Source organism: Emys orbicularis, chromosome 3 (genome assembly GCF_028017835.1).
Source record: "Emys orbicularis isolate rEmyOrb1 chromosome 3, rEmyOrb1.hap1, whole genome shotgun sequence".
NCBI lineage: Eukaryota > Metazoa > Chordata > Testudines > Emydidae > Emys > Emys orbicularis.
Genome location: NC_088685.1, coordinates 161658597 through 161678396, shown reverse-complemented (window position 1 = coordinate 161678396; position 19800 = coordinate 161658597). Strand labels below are relative to the sequence as shown.

At 45.3% G+C, this 19800-nt stretch overlaps 1 protein-coding gene across 1 annotated transcript in view; it reads right to left on the bottom strand.

Annotated features, from left to right (window-relative positions):
- The window catches only part of XDH (xanthine dehydrogenase), a 75821-nt gene that overhangs the window by 10563 nt on the left and 45458 nt on the right, over positions 1-19800 (bottom strand). Inside the window, exons 21-32 of the mRNA XM_065400548.1 lie at positions 18884-18980; positions 16720-16844; positions 14766-14899; positions 13096-13183; positions 12256-12342; positions 9430-9621; positions 8772-8917; positions 5101-5182; positions 4317-4412; positions 2346-2474; positions 1256-1330; positions 389-441 (exon numbers count right to left, since the gene is read on the bottom strand). Of these exons, the coding sequence (XP_065256620.1) occupies positions 389-441; positions 1256-1330; positions 2346-2474; positions 4317-4412; positions 5101-5182; positions 8772-8917; positions 9430-9621; positions 12256-12342; positions 13096-13183; positions 14766-14899; positions 16720-16844; positions 18884-18980 (1304 nt within the window). The remainder of the gene's footprint in view (positions 1-388; positions 442-1255; positions 1331-2345; positions 2475-4316; positions 4413-5100; positions 5183-8771; positions 8918-9429; positions 9622-12255; positions 12343-13095; positions 13184-14765; positions 14900-16719; positions 16845-18883; positions 18981-19800) is intronic.

The window sequence follows — 19800 nt, the reverse complement described above, 5'->3', positions numbered from 1 at the left end:
CTGAACTAATTCCACTGAAGTCAACAGAGTTACTTCAGGTTTATAACAGTGAACATGAGAACTGAATGTGGCCCCACACTTGTCTCAGAACTGTGCTCCACTAATGACTCATCTTCCCTAGCTCAGGAGCATGCTTGAGAGTAGAGATGTGGCTGATGGATGGGCTGCTACAAGCATCCCTCAGCTGACTCTCGCCACGTAGGCCAGGACGTGCAACTGCTGAGAGGGCTACTGCAGCCTTCGCCAGCCATAATAGCTGCAGAACAGCTTCATGGCCTGAGAGGAGAGTAATTATCCACGCAATGATCATCATGGAACGCTCCTGCTTATAGACTATGTGGCTAGGGAAAAGTATTACTGCACTACCCCAGCTTTAATACTCACTCACCTATAAAATCCTGTGGCTGACAGGCTAACACAGTTAACGTAGGCTGCTCCCACCTGATAAAGTAAGCAGGTTTTTAAAATGTTAGTATTATTAAACTAATTCTTGTACAATAACCTTCTGCGAATGCATTCTGAGGAAGCCCGGGGCCCACCTACTCAATAGGGGATGACAGTCACAGTAGAGCAGAGTGAATAATTGATTTTTGGGAGCCAAGCATCCTGCAATTTCTTGATTTTTTCATCTTCCTTGAAAGGTCTGCACCATGGTAAAAATATCCCCAAGAACAGGAGACTTGGAACTTGGAATCTGGCTGGGCGATTAACACATGGAGGTATTTCAACTTGAGTAGTCCTTGACAATACAATACAAGGTGTGCCCATTCTTTACATGTTGGAGTAAGGAAACTATTGTCCCCACTGAGGATGGTTGAAAAGTGTCCTGGAAGTTTCTTACAGAGAAGTCTTCTTTTTTTCCACAGAACCACTTTGCTGTGAGCAGAGATTTCATTCTCATCAGGACTGCAATATGACCATTGAGATACAATGGGACCATTTGGGATTTTTCTCTTAACTTCATTAGAGATCAGACTTCAGTACACCCAAATTAGTTATAAGCAGGTTCCTGTGTGGGAAATCTTCCTTGTAAAACCACAAGTGGAAGCTAGATGTCACCCCTTTGGAGTTCACCCCTCTCAAGTATCCTCTTCCTCCCAAGCTAAGTTGCTGCTATACTGTCTATCCTAGAGCCTCCTGGAACCTTTCCTACAGGATGAGCAGGGATGGCAGATTTGTCTACATGCTTGATTTACCAACAAAATAATTCTCCGAACAGCCCACATCTAATCGGTACCAGGTATAAACAACTTACCCAGTCCTTCCAGGATCCTTTGGGGTTTGAACATTTGAATGGCTCTAGCCTTTCCAAAATAGTCTCACACGCTTTCTAAAAAACAAAACAAAATAAAGAGCAACACTTTTTAAAGTAGGCCTTAAAAATATGAGCTTATTACGCAATTGTTCACAGTTACCCTCTGCCTAAATCAATGTTGTCCTTAGGACACTGACGTATCATTAAATGGACAAGGTTCAGTAACTGGGAGAGCTGATCAGAAAGGCGTAGTTTAACTGGGAATAAAAAGATTCTAAAGCTGATTGGTTATGCTTATGGTAAAGGGAGATCCCAGTGATGGCACATAGCCGGGCCAGTTCTAAGGGTGGGAAAGCAGGGTGGCCGTCTGGGGCACCAGCTTGCAGGGGGCACTGTACTGTAGTGGCCTGCCATTTTGGCTCAGCTCTGATTGGCTGGCTGTGGTGATTTTGTTATGTTTTTTGGCTCAGCCATTGTGGGCAGGGGTGCCAAAAATGTTTTCCATCCTGGCAGGCAAAATGGCTAAGGCCACTCCTGGTACAGGGTCTTGTGAGTCATGACACACACTATTGGATGGATTCTAGTTTATAAAGAAAACGTTGCCTATTTTAACCCCATCCGGCCACTTGAAAATATCTAGCAAGGCGAGCTTATAGCAACATGGAAATAATTCACCATGCCTTCGTGCAATTCCCTGTCCCATGCAGCATGCCTGTAGATTTGATGCCAATTCCAACTGTAGTCCCCAACCCATCTGCATGTTAACAGTGTACCATGCTTGCGGTTAACACCACAGACATTACTAGGAAGCTATTCATTTAAATGGCTGCCTTTCTTCCATTTACTAATTGGCAATAGACTGAACATGAGAGTTTCATAAAAACCTTGAAATAAATATGGTCATTCATTATCTGCTGCAGCCTAATAATTGTGGCCATCACAAGGAATTATGAGGTATCACATGCTTAATATTTCCTTTTCAGGGACATTGGGCTCCCATATCTTTTTAAAGAAACATGTAGACAGCATGCTTTTCTGTTCTGGAGCCCTCGCCTATCAGATAGAGGTTTGAGTTACTCAGTTGCCTTACGAGGACAGCCATCCCATTGATGTCTGCGCTGACAGAAGCGGCTGTTGGAGAGGTATTTGGGACCATGTTAGTGCTGGTCTCACTGATGTGAATGCTGGTGGTGGGGATTCCCAGAGTTTTGCTGGCAACCTGCAGAGCAACAAAAAATGACTGTCTAATGTACATATTTGTGAGGCATGCCATTCCCTATCCACAATATCCATGCTGCAACCTTCTCTTCTCTCCCATCCCAAATTTCACCTCTTTTGGTTGTTTAGTTGCTGGAGTTAGCTCTAGGCTTGTCATGGTCAAGCCTGAGAATTTGTGTGTTTGTCAAATGTCCTTACAACCATTTCATTATTCAGGCATTTTTTTTCTCCAGACCAAGATTCAACAACTGTAGAAGATAGAGAGGAAAAAGCCCCAGTACATCACCCAATCCATCTTCTTGCCAATGCAAGAAGTTTTGTCACATCTAGCTTTAAATGCCTCCAAACAATGGGGGGCATATGCTACCTGTACATATAAAATATGGAGCAATATATGCAGCAAATGCCCTTTAATTGCTATAACATTTATTGCGGTTACTGTTTCTGTAACCTTCCAGACTTTAAGTCCATCCTAGGTATGGGCACTCCTGAGCTCTTACTGCAATTTTCCATTAGCACTGCAAATTTCAAACTCAAAAACATTACAATCTACTTGGCACTCTAACTGTTTAAATGAGCCATTGTGCAAAAGCTTCTGGTTATCCGAAGATGATGCTTGCTGCAATACTGTCCTGCATGAATAGGTCACAATGACTTCCAGATAACTGGCTTTATATATGTCATGTAGCATCACAGACCAGGTTATGGGAAATCATGGTGAGAAGGAGGGATGGAAGAGCCCAGAAGTTTGGAATAAAAGGTTTCTAAACATCTCTCTCTTTGATGTGAAATAAAACCTTAACATGTTCTACGAGTCTTAGGGTGAAATCTTGGCTCCACTGAAGTCCGTGAGAGTTTTGCCATTGACTTCGATGGAGAGAGGATTTCACCCACAGAATTCTAGAACCCATTAAGTTCTAAAATGTTCTGAATTATGGGTTTCAGATTCCCCCATTTCTACCAAAGCCTTTTAAAAATAATTAAGCCAGATTCTAATCTTGCTTATCCCAATGTAAATCTAGAGCAGGGATCGGCAACCTTTGGCACGCGGCCCGTCAGGGAAAGCCACTGGTGGTCCGAGATGGTTTGTTTACCTGCAGTGTCCGTAGGTTCAGCTGAGCACAGCTCCCACTGGTCGTGGGTTGCCGTTCCAGGCCAATGGGGGCTGCGGGAAGCGGTGGCCAGCAAATCCCTTGACCCGCTCTACTTCCCGCAGCCCCCACTGGCCAGGAACGGCAACCCATGGCCAGTGGGAGCTGCGATCGGCCAAACCTGCGAACACTGCAGGTAAACAAACCATCTCGGCCCACCAGTGGCTTTCCCTGACAGGCCGCGTGCCAAAGGTTGCCGATCCCTGATCTAGAGTAACTCCATCAACATCAGTGGAATTCCTCCAAATTCACATTGCCGTGAAATCAACATCTATCTTCATTAGAAGTTTAACAACACATGTCAAAATACAAAAGACAAATATTAGTTTAAATATAATGTGAAAATTACAGTTTTATAGGATCAGAAAGAAAAGATGTAGCTTCTTCTGGCAATAAAGAGTACAGCCTTATTCATAGTGCATAGTCTGCACAGCTACATTAAACTGAACACATTAGTGTAAACCAATGTGTATAGATAATGCCGATTATAATCTTCACTTCCCATTACAACACCATTTTAGAAATCTAGCATTGGTGCTGATGCAATGAGGGTGATTATTAGAGTTTAGGTCCCTAAACCTACAAGCCATTACAGAAGCTCCGTTACTGCCTGTTGAAAGAATATTAGGGAAGTGAGACTGGAATTTGTTTTTAAAGAGGTCTCATGCTAATGTGTCTAAACTCATCATTACCTGGATCATCTTGGTGTGAAGTCCTTGACCCATCTCAGTCCCACCATGTGTAAGCAGCACTGAGCCATCTGTATACACATGTATCAGAGCCCCAGCCTGCAACAGGGATTATTAAAAAGATAAAAGGTCACCATAAATGAGCTAGTAAATTACCTGGCAGATTTCAGTTCCAGGGCACACAAATAAAAGCAGACTTTGGGACTCGCCTAAAGAGGCAAGTCTGGTGTAGAAGCTGTCAGAGACAAACTCAGGGGATCATGCTCCTCTTCGGTATAACTCTCTGAGGCCAATGGTGTTCAGACTCACAATGAATTTGGCCCACGATCATCAGTATAACTAGGTTCAAATTACAGAATCAAAACATCAGCCACAGTTTTCAGCTATGGATGAACCAATCTGAACCTGCTGTTAGTTACTTGTGAAACAGAGGAGCACCCTCTCATCCAAACCTGACAGTGTCACCCAAAACCCAGCTAGCCCAAGATGTGTATGGACAATAATGATTACTGAATTTCAACAAAGCCAGCATACTTCACACTGCTATTATTTTTGAGGAGATTTGGGGGGGGGGGGCATGAAACTGGCTGTGTCATGGGGTCTTCTGGACATATGTAAACCGGTAACTGTGGCATATAATGTCTGCATTGGTTTTGAAAGAGTCATGTCATTTCTCCAGTGGGGACTTTCAGAGAAGGACTCAACCATTTTTATACAGAAGGAGAACCTGGACTGGTGAGCATAACATCTAGTTAATCTCCTGCAAAGATTAATGAGACTTGCACACCTGATTCAAAAAGGAAAGAGTGAAGCTGATCCCAAACTTCGTAGGAATAATGGCTATCCCCCTCTTCTTCCAGCGATTTTGTCTGGAAGAACAAAGCACCGTTAGTACTCCTTCAGCTCTCTTCTGTCAGGCTTTCATCCTAAATAGGACACTGTGCTTTCCTCTAATTCAGTAAAGACAAGTACAAACTACTACAGTTAGGAAGGAAAAAATCAAACACACAACTACAAAATGGGAAATAACTGGTGAGGCAATAGTACTGCTGAAAAGGCTCCGGGGGTTATAGTGGGTCACAAATTTAATATGAGTCACCAACGTGATGCAATTGGGGAAACGGCTGATATTCTGGGCTATATTAACAGGATTGTCATATGATGTTAGGCATCCGGTTTTGGACTAGAACACCTGGTAAAAAGGGATCCTGGCGGCTCCAGTCAGCACCACTGACCGGCCCATTAAAAGTCCAGTCAGCGATGCAGCGGGGCTAAGGCAGGCTCCCTGCCTGCCCTGGTTCTGCGCAGCTGCTGGAAGTGGCCTGCATGACCCTGCGGCCCCTAGGCAGACGGGCGATCAGGGAAGCTCTGCACGCTGCCCCCACCCCCAGTCTGGCTCCACAGCTCCCACTGGCCGGGAACCGCGGCCAATGGGAGCTGCAGGGGTGGAAATTGTGGGCGCGGGCAGGGTGCAGAGCCCCCTGGCCCCTCAGCCTAGGAGCCGCAGGGACACGCCAGCCGCTTCTGGGAGCCACATGGAGCCAGAGCAGGCAGGGAACCTGCCTTAGCCCTGCTGTGCTGCCAACTGGGAGCTGCCTGAGGTAAGCGCCACCTGGCTGGAGCCCTGAACCTCCTCCCACACCCCAACTCCCTGCCCCAGCCCTGCATCCCCTCCTGCACCCTAACTCCCTCCTAGAGCCCGGACCCTTGCCCCAGCCCTGAGCCCCCTCCTGGAGCCTGCACCCTGCACCCCCTCCCACACCCCAACCCCCTTCCCCAGCCCTGAGCACCCTCCTGCACCCCAAACCCCTCATCCATGGCCCCACCACAGAGCCCGCACCCCCAGACAGAGCCCTCACCCGCTCCTTCACCCTGAACCCCTCATTTCTGGCCCCACCCCGGAGACCACACCCCCAGCCGGAGCCCTCACCCCCTCCCACACCCCAAACCCCAGCCCAGTGAAAGTGAGTGAGGGTGGGGGAGAGCACGTGACAGCGGGAGGGCGGATGGAGTGAATGGAGGCATGGCCTCTGAGAAGGGGAAGGGCAGGGGCGGGGCCTCTGAGAAGGGGCGTGGCAGGGCCTCGAGAAGGGACGGGATGGGGTGTTCGGTTTTGTGCGATTCGAAAGTTGGCAACCCTAGTCATATGTAAGTCACAGGAGCTTATTGTCCCCTTCTAGGCAGCACTGGTGAGACCTCATCCTGGAGTATTATGTCCAGTTTGGAGCACCACACTTTAAGAAAGATGTGGGCAAATTGGAGAGAGTTCTAAGGACAGCTACAAAAATAATGAGAGATTTCAAAAACGTGACCTGTGAGGAAAGGCTGAAAGAATTGGGCATGTTTAGCTTAAAGATGAGAAGGCTGAGGGGGGACCTCATAACAGTCTTCAAATATGTAAAAGGCTGTTTGTAAAGAGAACAGTGACCAATTGTTCTCCATGTTCACCAAGGGTAGGACAAAAAACAATCTGCTTAATTTGCAGTGAGGGAGATTTAGTTTAGATCAACAGTTCTCAAACTATGGGGCAGGCCTCCCAAGGGAGGCACAGGAATGTGTCAAGGGAGGCACGAGCTGTGTGCTTTTTTTTAAAAAGAGCTCTGGCTGTCAGCCCCGGGTGGCTGGGGCTCATGCAGAAGGGTCGTGCACACCTGGGAGGTGGGGATAAAGGGGACAGCTGGAGCTCCACCACCCGGACTGGAGCTCTCCTTCCCACCCCCCAATCCCTCACCAGGAGGAAGTCCAGGCTCGGGATCAGGCTCTCTTCCACCTCACCAGGAGGCATCAGGGCTCCGGCTGTCAGCCCCAGGGTGGCAGCAGCAGTGCAGAAGTAAGGGTGGCAATGGGGCGCTAAGTCTGCTGTGAAAGTGAAATTGACAAATCCATATTGCCACCCTTACTTCTATACTGCTGCTGGCATGCCGCAGCCTTCAGAGCTGAGCACCCAGCCAGCAGCTGCTGCTCACCACTCTGCCTTTAGAGCTGGGTTGCTGTATATGTCCTTGGCGGGGGCAGGGCACATAAACGACTACAGACACAAAGAAGGGGGGCCCAATCAACTAAGATTGAGAACCGTTGGTTTAGATATTAGGAAAAGCTTTCTAACTCTAAGGCTAGTTAAGTACTGGAATAGGTTACCTAGGGAGGTTGTGAAATCCCCGCCATGGGAGGTTTTTAAGAACAGGTTAGACAAACATCTGTCAGAGATACCCCTACATATACTTAATCCAGCCTCAGTGCAGGGGGATGGGCTAGATGACCTCTCAATTGGTCTATAACTTTAGCTTGCTTATACATTTACCATGGAAAGTAGGTCAAGTTATTTTCAAGAAGGAATGTTACAAACAGATGCAAAAGAACCAGACAGAGACTAAATTAGTCCAAACAAAAAGCCACATTGATATAATCCAAGGGCTGTTGAAATTATGCTTATTAAAAAACAAATGATGTGGAGCCACAAGTTAATGAACCGAAATTGGTGTGTCAGATATTAGGCCTAATGGGTGGACAAAATAATAAGGGGATGGGCTATTCCACCCATTACACCCTTTATGGATCCTTAAAGGAAAAGACTTTGGGGGGAAAAGAAAATACAGAAAGAGCAGATGGAGAGGAAGATCTGATGGAAGCTACTGAGGTGACTTTCACCATCCTTGCTGCCACCCCCACTATCTCCTTCGCCATCCTAATCCTGAGGGATGTCTGACCAGATCAGGCCAGAGAGAGAGAGAGCCAAATAACATTGCTACCTCTACCGGCACCATCTGAATCCCAACCACCAACTGGGATGAAATAGGATCGTACTTTAACAGCAGCATCAACTACAACCGCTTCAGCCCATCTCATCTACCTTCTCTTTTCCCCAAAAGGACAATTACCATCTTTGATACCATCTAAGAGATTGTCAGACAATCCTTCTAAACACTCTCTCCAGCTAAAAGGAAAGGGAACAAGGGATGTTGTTAAAATGAATGCCTTATTTAATACTTTACATTTTAAATGTCTTATCTGTTTCTCCTTCTTTTCTGTATCGTTAATAAAAGGTTAATACAAGATTTTTAATGGTGTGCTCTCCATGGTACTAAGCAGCCTCATGTCTTTATATCCCAAACCCCTAACGTTGTTTAACACTGTTTAATGTTGGACACTGGCATGGTTACATTAACACCTGTGGCCCATTTATTCCATCTAACTGAATATAACAGGTCCATTGTAGCCCTACCTTTCTAGGATACTAATGTAAAGCATTAGGCCAAATCAATCCCTGGTGCAAGTCAATAGGATGACCGTGACCCACTATAGTACTAAGGGTCCTTCCCACGATGGTACTGAAGAGGCTTCAAGAAAAGAAAAGGGGGGAAAAAGTCACACCTTTACCGCATGACTTTGATTCTAAATCACCTAAGTTACTGATTGGTCTTTAGTGCCTGGTATCCCGGCAGAGAGTAAAACACCTACCTATTGAATTCATCAATGAGTCTCCTTCTGAGACAATACTTTGAGTTCACTAGACACTCTTTCCAGCATCTTCGCAAAGTGAACTCTTCAAGCTTTTGGTTAAAATGGGTTAGGTCTCCTTCATTGTAAAGATTCAGCTTTCGCACCTTCCCAAAGAAAGAAACATTGATAGGGCTCGTTAAGAATAATGAAATCAGTGCTTTAGTCCAAGTCTTCTTATTGAATAATATCAAGAACAAATTGGACTTTAGTTGTTCCTCCTCCTTTTCTGGCTCCACTGAACAATATGATTCGTTCATGAGAAAACCTGGTGACAAGAATTTAGAGTGGGATTTTCAAGAAAGCCTAAGGGATCTAGGAACTCAAATTCCTTTTGGTGGGATTTGGGTACCTAATTGCCTTAGGTCCCTTTGAAAATCCGAGCCTTAAAGCTGATGTTACAGAATGAGACACAACTGAAATGACAAAGGAAATTCAGTGAGGCAGAAGATAATGATCCAGATTGCAATTTGGCCTATTGACTTCAATGGGCACAGAACTGGGACCCCTGGCAAAAACAAACAGAGATTTCCTGTGCTTATTATCTAGTTGTAGTTGCGTGTCAAATTCCCAAGACTTAGCTAAAATGCTGCACTGTACTGTTTCCATTGATTTGTACCTGCTCTGCTGGCAGACCACACGTCAGGATAACGTCACTCATCCAGCACTCAGCGACCATCATTCCCTGGGGACCTCCAAAGCCACGAAATGCTGTGTTGGAGGACAAGTTAGTCTTGCAAACTGTACCCACACCTTTGACGTTGGGGATGTTGTAAGAGTTATCCATGTGAAACAAAGCTCTGTCCATAACCTGATGAAAAACAAATACTTAACGTAAATCCCATGTCAGATTTTACACATCTTGCTAAAGCAGTGATATGATGCAATAAGGCAGCAAGGGCTAATTTACAAAAGGAGGACTGCTTTCTGTGTGAGCCCTGGGATGCAAATCACCACAAAGGAAGGCAGTGAAGGAAGCAAGGCCAGGCTCCAACCTGGACTGCACGGGCACATGGAGTTGACTGGCCCCAGAAGGAGGAGCTTGCTGCAGCTTCCTGAAGGATAGCGCAGCGTGTACACACACCCTGTGCTCTATGGAGCAGTAGGAGGTATTGTGACTCCTGGAGCAAAGTCCTTCTGAAAACTCCTCCTGAGATGGTGCTGCCCCACATTGGCCCCTACTCTGGACTGCAGCTAAATGGCACAAACCAGCCCTTAAAGAGGCACTATTTGTGAGCCTGACTTTGCCACCCTTATGCAGGTTGAGTAGTATGTTACTGAGCAAGTAGCCTTGATGGCTTCAGTGTGAGTAAGAGAAGCAGAATCTGGGCCCGTGAGAGTGAGGACGACTACATGAGTAAGGGTGGTCAATCGGACTATACACAGAAGTGTTTGCAGGATCAGGTCCCTTGCCTTCCTTTCTGTTTTGTACAGCACCAAGCACACTGCCAGCACTAGGGTGAGGTTTTCAAAAGCACTCAGCATAGGTGCAACTCAGCTCCCACTCAAGTCCAAGGGAGTTCTACCATTGACTTCAACAGGGATTGGTCCTGCTTTTGGAGATTGGTCCTGCTTTGAGCAGGGGGTTGGACTAGATGACCTCCTGAGGTCCCTTCCAACCCTGATATTCTATGACTCTATGAACAGAGTGAGGCCAATGCTGAGCTCTTTTAAAAATCCCATCCTAATTTAATAACAAAAGACCCTTAATGGGCAATGAGCTAATCTCTGCGTGAAGGGCCAAAATCCATGTGCTGTTATGTAAAAACCTGATACAGGCTGTCTCAGCTCTTTTTACAGGCCCAAAGTCCAGAGTTTGGTCAAGAGGCCAGAGGCCCAGTAAACAGTGAACAATATTAGCTAAGAAAAGCAGAGCAAACAAAAGACAACCTTGCTTTTTACTAAGATAAACTTGGTCAGCAAAATGCCAGATGGGGAGCAATAATTGGTACTTTTATCTGAATCTGCAAACAGGCCAAAGGAGTGTCCACTCCTCTGGCAAGAGGAGGTGGCTATACTCTCCCCACACATAAACCTTGAGTTTATGGAAGAGGTTCAAACATGTCAGTATGAGATATGACATCCTCCCTCATGCTTCCCACAGATACCAGTGCCTGCCTTTAGAAGCACAATGAGCAACATGGAAAAACAGTTTCTATTGCCATATACTTTTCAAATGTCTTTTTGTTTTAACCCCTAGGTATGTACCTGTTGGACAATCAGAAGGACTACCTCATTCCTATGGAACTCAAATCAGAATTCAACATATATATTTTATACTAATATACTTTATACATTGTTTAATGAAAAACACCTGCGTACTAATTGTATGTTACTTGTTAACCTGAAACCATGGGCAGAGACATTATGTAATCTTTGACTACAGGCTACTGTACTTATCTTGTCTTGCTGCTAGACCTATCCAGGGGCTTGGGACCACCCACCCCGTCACTTCCCTCTGCCTATGGAAAATCCATATAATCCTTTGTAATCAATTGTTTGGCAGTGTCTCTGAGCCTAATAAGCAAAGTGACACTCCGCCAGTGCTGTGTGTAATAAACCCACGTGCTTGATTCTACACGGTGTCCATTTTGCTCCTTCACTGCGCTCCCATAGAGCATGCCCGCCCAGCTCATGATGAGTGCAATGGGAGCGATACTGATGTAATCCAGGGCAAAATGGGTCCCACATACAAAATGCAGGTCACTCTAAGAACCTGACTCCAAAATTGTGTTTAAAATTGTTGAAAAGCTACTGTAGCCCTAAAATTCCATTATTGTAAATTTTTACATTTCGTATCATCTAATTTGTTTAAACTAGGTGTATAGACCAAGTGAATCAGTTTTTTTGCAATATGTTGTTTTACTATTTATAATAATTGAACAGATAAAATCATATCCAAATGTTAGTCCGTGGTTGCAGAGTGCTTTGAAAATATAAAGCACCATATAAGCACTAAGTAGTACTATCAATATCAAATAAAGACATGCATGGTCATTTATTTCATTATATATTAACTATGACTTTAGGAACTACATTGCTATACTGATGATATAGCATCCATATTGCACTGTGCAACAAATCTACTGCCACCGCCATTTGTGTTCATCTGTCTTATAAAGTAGGCTTTCCTGAAGTCTGTTGCACAGTCTGAGTTCTTACAGCCGTAGTGAGGATTGTGTACCAAGTGCCATGGCAGTCTCTCCTGGAGCTGGCTCAGACAGCAGTTATTGGTACTGCAGAATGGGACCATTCTGTCTTCAGTTACAATGGAGAACCAAATGAGTGAGTGTTGCTGGGACAGCTGAAAATGAATGCAACTCTGAAATGAAATGTGGCAGGCCTCAGTCTCTAACATGTCGAAACACCAAGACAAGCTTCTTTCCCAACATTTCTGTCAGGTCGGTTTCTCTAGTTAACAGCCAGGACATTTTTTCCTACTTACGGCCACAGAAAGATCTTCAGAGTTGCCCCCGTTGCTGTAGTACGACACCTCCAAACTATTGATCTTACCACTCTTCATGAAGCCAACCTGTGGAAAAACAGTCCCTTCAGGTTTAGTTAAGCTAGTTGCTTAAGACCATACAACCCTTCCTACTGACATCTTGACAAGAAGATCTCACTCCTCAGGTAGAGAAGACAAAATGTCAGAGAAACAACTTTGTTCCAAAAAAAAAAAAAATCCCAACCCTGAATGGCCCTCATGTTGATAAAAGATGGCAGCTTGTCAGCCCTGGTGGGTGATGTCTTCTGCTTAGTCACAGAACAGCTACATCATAGACAGTACCAGTGGAGGCTTCTCTCACAAGGGGTCCCATCAACGAGCCTCAACCTTCCCCCAGAAAGAACACCTCTTGAGTGAGTGTCGTTCATTCATGGTGGCCAAACCCTCTTTTTTTCCCCCCAAAGAAAAGTCAAATATAAAGAGAAGCTCAGTGAGGTTTTGAGAAGACATGAGGTAACAGAACTTTACATCAGTGAACAATAACAAATTCATGGCCATCTAAAGAGTGTTACATTTGTCAATATGCCACATGCTGTGGTTGCAGTGGAGACAGAACTTAGATACTTCTGCTCCAAAAGCTCAGGCTCTTCCTTCTTGAGCTAAAGGAGAATCTCAGTTAGGTGTCAGCAGTTTAACGAATATGACCCAGGTGAGGCTCTCTGACTCTATCAGTGACATACAAACTAGCTAATTCATTACAATACCTCACTACTCAATTACACTTGTTAACGTGACATTATCTAGATAACAGACGTATATTTCTTCACAATATCTGTGTACCTTATAGCGTCCCAAAAAGGAGTGTCTCCCACCAGTAATCAGCATATCCTCATCTCGATCCAGCATGCATCGTACGGGGTGACCAGTTCTGTTAAAGGATACATTGATCATGCTGAGATCATGTTGAGTCTGAAACTTGCTAACTTCTTGGCACAGGGAAAGACTTCTCTCTTTTTGTAAGATTTTTCATTACAACTAAGCTGCAGATTGGCAGTGGCTGCATGAGCTAGGAAGTAAATCACCTCGATTATTCTCTTTTCTCTCAAGCAATTAGCATTATTGATGGGCAGGAGAGGCTAAGATCTTTCTTCTTATAAAGTGGGATTTGGTGTTTTATATTCTTGCAACAGTGCTTAGATACCAGGGCTTCTTAGAAACATGGGCACTAATCATTAAGTAATTCATCATTAATTAACATCCTCTAGCCAGCTTAATTATGTAATGGTGCTAAGAGTAAGTAGCCTTCTGTTTGACAGCCTGGCTTTGGTTGTTCAGATACTTAAGTGAGTTTACATTTCATCCTTTAGGGGAAGAGTTGTTCTTCCTTGTCTAATGAGCCTTCTGCATTTCCTCTGCTTTTTCTGAGGTTTCAGAGCAGAAATGTCCAGGGATATGAAATACTTTATGTGGCTTACAGAGGGCAGAGGAAGAACAAATAAATTGTTTTACTGATTCCTCAGAAAAGGGAAGAGATGTTTCTCCACCACAGCAACTAACCCCAGTGGACTCCATCAAAGTTACTGCTGCAGCGCAGTCTCCAGGCAGTATCCTTGGCAGAATGCATCCCAGCTTTATGACGGGTTGCACAAACATCTCTCACTTCAAAGGGCATATTCAGTTACAAAAATGGAAACTGTACAGTTAGAGATGGGCCCCCATCAAAGCTCCAGAAACAAAAACCTTAAATTTTGGGTTTGTTTGAAATCCTGATCCAAATTTTACAAATGGCCATGCTCTTTATGACAGTCTGAACCAAAACCCCACATCCAAACACCCCTGAATTTGGGGGCATTTGACATTTGGGTTCAGTATTCTGTAGATTGGGCCCATCTCTAGGTACAAACCAAAGGTCAGAGGGCACACAGAAAGAGCAGACAGAGAGACACCAGTGGTGGTGTGGGAATAGTAATAACAGCAAGAATTAGGGTGGGGAACTGGTTGTCATATCCCTGTCGGTACACAGTATAGCTGAGATGAGGTTTGTGCTGGGTTCTGAAAGCGGCTGGGGAATCAGTGAAGTGAAAGAAGGGGACCAAGCATTTCAGATATAGTAGCTATATGAAAACACAGAAGGATCAACAACGTGGCTTTATTTCCTTCAGGTTCCCTCAGTTGATGTTAGAGATGGCTGTCATCTGCTGCTCTGCCCACCCTATTCACATGTATTAACAAACCATTTGAGGGCTGCATCTGCTTGAAAGCTATTTAAACTTCCCTTTCCAGCTGAGGATCCCATCAGTGACCTACCCTAGAGACTCTCAACCCTGTTAAAAGCCTTTGGGAGTAAGAAGCTGAGAAAGATTCTGGTCCAGGAAGCAAGTGCTTCAGCACCAGTCCTGAATCAAAAGCACTCTGACCTCCCTCATCTTGTTAAAAAGGACAATGGTATGTGACTCCTGGGTCTATGCAGTAGGTGATAAAGGAGCCCACCTCTCAACAGCAAACCTTACTTGAATGCAGCCACAGCTACTGCTGTTGACAAAACAGTACTTCTGGACTCCTTGCCTCCAAAACCTCCTCCCATTCTCTTCACTCGAACTAAAATTCGATTCGCTGGGACCCCTAATGCACTGGCAACACAGTCCTAAAGGGAAAAGGAAATAGGTTAGTCATACAGGCAGCAGTGCAGGCACTGGGAGCTAGAAACAAAAACAGCCTCTGTCTTAACTTTCTCTCTCCTATGTCTATAGCATCAACATAGGTGCTCAGACACTGTGGTCATGGGGGGAGGATCATACAAGGAGAATGATGGATAGATAGATAAGACAAAGCCTCCAGACAAGTTTGTGCATCATCTCCACCTGCAGCAAAGGCTACCTGACCCTCGCTCTGTGTTTTTCAAGCAGGAAGCTTGTAATCAAGGAATTGGAATCTAAAGTCATCTGCTTGCTAGGTTCCTTACCTATCAATAGAATCTTTTTACCAACTTAAGAAGGAACAGAAGAATTATCATGCTGGATCAGACCAGCAAGTCCACCTAGCCCAGTATCCTGTCTCCAACAGTGGCCAGCACCAGAAGCTTCTGAGGCAGGGGCAAGACCCCTGCAGAAGGCAGATGTGGGATAATCTACCACCCACATAGAGACCAGAATGAGATAGGCCCAAGATCTGAAGCATGAGGTTTAATATCCCTTCCAAAAGTTTTACCGTAATTAATAATAACTATGGATATTCCCAAACGCCATATAAAAGTCCAGTCTCTTTTTGGAGTGATTATAGAGCTCATTGGAGGTACATTATTGGCCTTCAGTCTTCAAGGTTTTAATTTATCCACAAGAATACAAAAGCACAGGCAGAGCCAGTGCCAGCTCCCCCACATTTCCCCACTTGGTCTGAAGTAGGGTGACCAGATGTCCCAATTTTATAGGGACAGTCCCGATATTTGGGACTTTGTCTTATATAGGTGCCTATTACTCCTCATCCCCTGTCCCAATTTTTCACACTTGCTGTCTGGTCATCCTATTCTGAAGGGATCACCCCTACAGAGGAAAGGGTCGTTCCAGTTAATTGGATTTTATACTACCCCCATCTCTGTAGTGCAATTCAGTCTCTGTGCCCATTCAGCCCTTGGCCTCTCTGCTGAGATAGCCAACAACTAATGCAGGGATGGGCAAACTTTTTGGCCTGAGGGCCACATAGAGGTATGGAAATTGTATGGTGAGCCATGAATGCTCACGAAATTGGGGGTAGGGGTGTGGGAGGGAGCAGGGGCTCCAGCTGAGGGTGAGGGCTCTGGGGTGGGGCTGGGGATGAGGGGTTTGGGGATACAGGAGGGGGCTCCAGGCTGGGACCAATGGTTTCAGAGGGCGAGAGGGGGAACAGGGATGGGGCAGGCTGTTGGGGCACCGGGGGGAGGGGTGAGGGCTCTGGGCTGGAGATGAGAGGTTTGGGGCACAAGAGGTGGCTCTGGGCTGGGATCGAGGGGTTTGGAGGGTGGTAGGGGGATCAGGGCTGTGGCAGGGGATTGGGGTGCAGGGGGGGCTCAGGGTGCAAGCTCCGGGCGGCGCTTACCGCAAGCAGCTCCCGGAAGTATGTCCCCTCTCCGGCTCCGAAATGCGGCAAACCCATGACCCTGCTCCCCGGCGGGAGCTGAGGGCCAGATCAAAAGGTCTGATGGGCCAGTTGTGGCCAGCGGGCCATAGTTTGCCCACCCCTGGACTAGTGCAAGCTAAAATGGAAGGGTTTTTTGCAACATGAACACTTGCCACCAGGAACTGGATTGCCACTGGTGACCTAAATGTAAAAGACATTATAGCCTAGTCCCATCTCTCTGAGCCAGCTTTCTATTTTCACACAAGAGAAATCTAGCATCTATTGCTGATGCACAATTTATCCCAGTCTAATAGGAGTGATCTCCACAGCACCAAATTCACCATGGACAGCTGGGTGAATAAAAGAAGTTACCTGTGTCTTGGTAGGATTCTGGGTGGACACAAACAGTTCCATCTCTCCATCTTCACCTTTAGGCACGGCAATGGCGCAGTTAGTCTCCAGATAAAAGTGGTCCTGCCCACCAATGTACATTTCCCCTACAGAACCAATGAAAAGGTGTGAAGAAACATGCAGGCCTGTGCTGCTACAGGGCTGTTTGCAGCTCTGTCCCCTTTCTGGTCTCTCTGAGTGCACCCCCTCAGGTGGTAGGCCCCATGTCTTTATCTGTTTTGGGGTGGAATGTCACAAGTCTCACACAATTGGACCAGGATCTGGGTACAACAACCCATCTATGACAGCTTATTACCCTGCAGATTCAACCAGACACCTGTGATTCTTTCCTTCGGGAGCCAGTGACCAGTGATATATAGTGACCAAACAGCCTTCTTAAAACCAAAATTTTTATTTAGCAGTAGGAACAAAGCATTAGAGAAATGGAATTTTAAGACAACAATCAAGTCTACACACATGGCTACCTTATATAAGGTCCTACTAACCTATAATGGTTACCCTAGGCAGACACCAGACAGCGGGTTCCTGTCTGATTCGCCCTTCACCTTTGGGAGATTGTCCTTTTCAATCCCTGCCAGAGCTCTTTGTTCTCCTGTGTTTGGCAGGCCGTGGCTATTCCGGGTCAGACTAGTTCCAGTGGCTGGCTGGAGGCTGAGGCAGGCATTCCAGCTAACATTTCTGGCACTGTCCCTGAACAGCTCTTAAGTGTTTGCTGATAAGTGGCTATTCTTCTCCGTCCTGCCTATATTCCAGAGAGGCCCCTTTTGAGTTAAATCAAGATATTCATACAGACCCCAATAACTAGGTGTGATGGGGTGTCCACCCCACACATGACTTGAAGGGGTTAAGGTGGCCAGATAGGCCAATTAACTCCCCAGGCTGCACCTGGAGGAGGAGTCAGGGAGCAGGGATTGATTAAATGAGGCTCAGCTGGACAGGAACAGTAGGGGACTGTATAAAGCCCAGGAGCTGAGAGCAGAATGGGGCTGCAGGGAAGTAGTCTGCAGTCACTCCCTGGGAGAAGGGAGGTGTGCGTGGGGCCAGAGATAGGTAGCCTACAGTTCCTCCCTGGGAGTAGGGAGTTTGGGCTGCCAAACCCAGAGAAGGAGGAGAGCCAGAAAGGTAGGAGAGGCTCAGGGGAAAGGCAGCAAGGTATAGGATATCAGCAGCTAAGCTCTGCCCTGAAAGGGCCCCAGAGTTGGAACCTGGAGTAGAGGACAGGCCCGGGTCCCCCTGTCAGTCACTGAGGAAGTGGCACACACCAGATGGCGGAGAGCGGACTGCCTGGAACAGTTTGCCTTGAAAGCCTTTGATACACCAGAAGGGGAGGATCAAAGTGACCTGAGAGGAAGGCCAAGTTATGAACAGGAAGCTGCAGCTCCTGGAGTGAGAGGGGCCATAGGATGAGAGAAAAAGGTGGGTGGAAAGACTGCCAGAGGAGGGTGCAGCACCTGGACGGAGCCAATCCTCAGAGCAGCCAGGAGGAGGTGCCCTAGTGGTGAGTGCACCCTGCGACACCAGGCCAATATATAATATTAATAAATTACTACAGGACAGCTCCATATTTGTCACAAGACCTAAAGCCAAAAGTCATTGGGGAAAACTTTCAAAAGGGACTATGCCCCCATTTTCAAAAGGGATTTAGGCACTTAGAAGCCTAAACCCATTGATTTTCAAGGAGACACAGGCTTCTGAGGCCTTATCTACATGGAGAAACAGACCGGAATAAACTGTTCCGCAATAGCTCCTTGTGTGAGCACTCTATTTCTGAATAAAAGTCACTAAGTGGAGTAATTAATTAGCCTATAGTTAAGTGACTTTTATTCCAGAATAGTGTTCACACGGGGATCTATTCTAGTCAATTTCTCCATGTGGACGAAGCCTATGTGTCTAAGTCACTTTAGAAAATTTGACATAGGAACTTTTGAAAGTTTTACCCATTGTCTATTTACACAGTTATTTTCAGTAAAATGAAACCTTGCGCCCAGTCCAACAAACCTAATTCACATGATAAATCTTACTAATTCAATTGCTTCTCTTGATTTCAGTGGGATTTCTCATGTGAAGGTTGCAGGATAAGGAGCTGTATCTGTTCGAAAAATAGAGTTGATATCTTTGTGCTCACCTTCCACAACGTGATCAGATTCTTCAAATCCTTTCTGGACATTTCCTTTCTCAATCTTCTTTGGAGACTGATAAAAGGATTGTTTCTCGATAGCTTCCTGAGAAAACATAGTTACACATTAAGGTTTCCTGGAAAGATAGTAGATCAAAATATTTCAACTAGAGTGGCATCAGTACTTTTCTCTGATTCAAGAGGAAGTATGTGGGACAAAGCCAAGAAAACTGGCTTGAGACTAATTACATTTTTAACTGTAAAGGCCTGTTGATATCTGAGTTAGGGCTGTTCGAAAATTTTCCATCTAAATTGTCTTTGACAGAAAATTGGGGTTTCAACAAAAAATTGTGAAGTGTCTGCTTTCTGTGGAATTTTTTTTTTTTTTTAGTGTTTTGGCCAAAAATAGGAGTTGTCATTTGCTCATCATGTTCCCATTATTCTCTGTGGGCTGAGATCCCAGGCTGGACTACATTTCCTATAATGCACCACAGACAGGGAACCTGTGATGCATATCTTTCCCTCAGCAGGAGAGGGAGACAGTGATGCATTATGGGAGATAAAGTCCCATGAGGGATCCCAGCTCATGAAAAGAATAGGGCCACAAGAAGCAAACTTGCATTTTCAGCCTAAATATTGGTTTTTTTTATTTTTTTCAGTGGAAAATTTTCACCAAAATGAAAATGCTTTCATTTTTGTCAAAAATTTCCATTAGGAAAAAAAATTTGTTTAGACCAGCTCTAATCTGGGCCCTTCCATGATCTGACATTTTTATATTAAAGGTCACATCAATTATTTGATAGCCTCCAAAAATGAACAATTTTCAAATACAGTTTGTGAATTCACAAGGAAACTTCCTCATAAAATACTCCAAAAACATGAAGAGCTCCATTCAAGCTCTGTCAACAAAAGATATCTATATATCT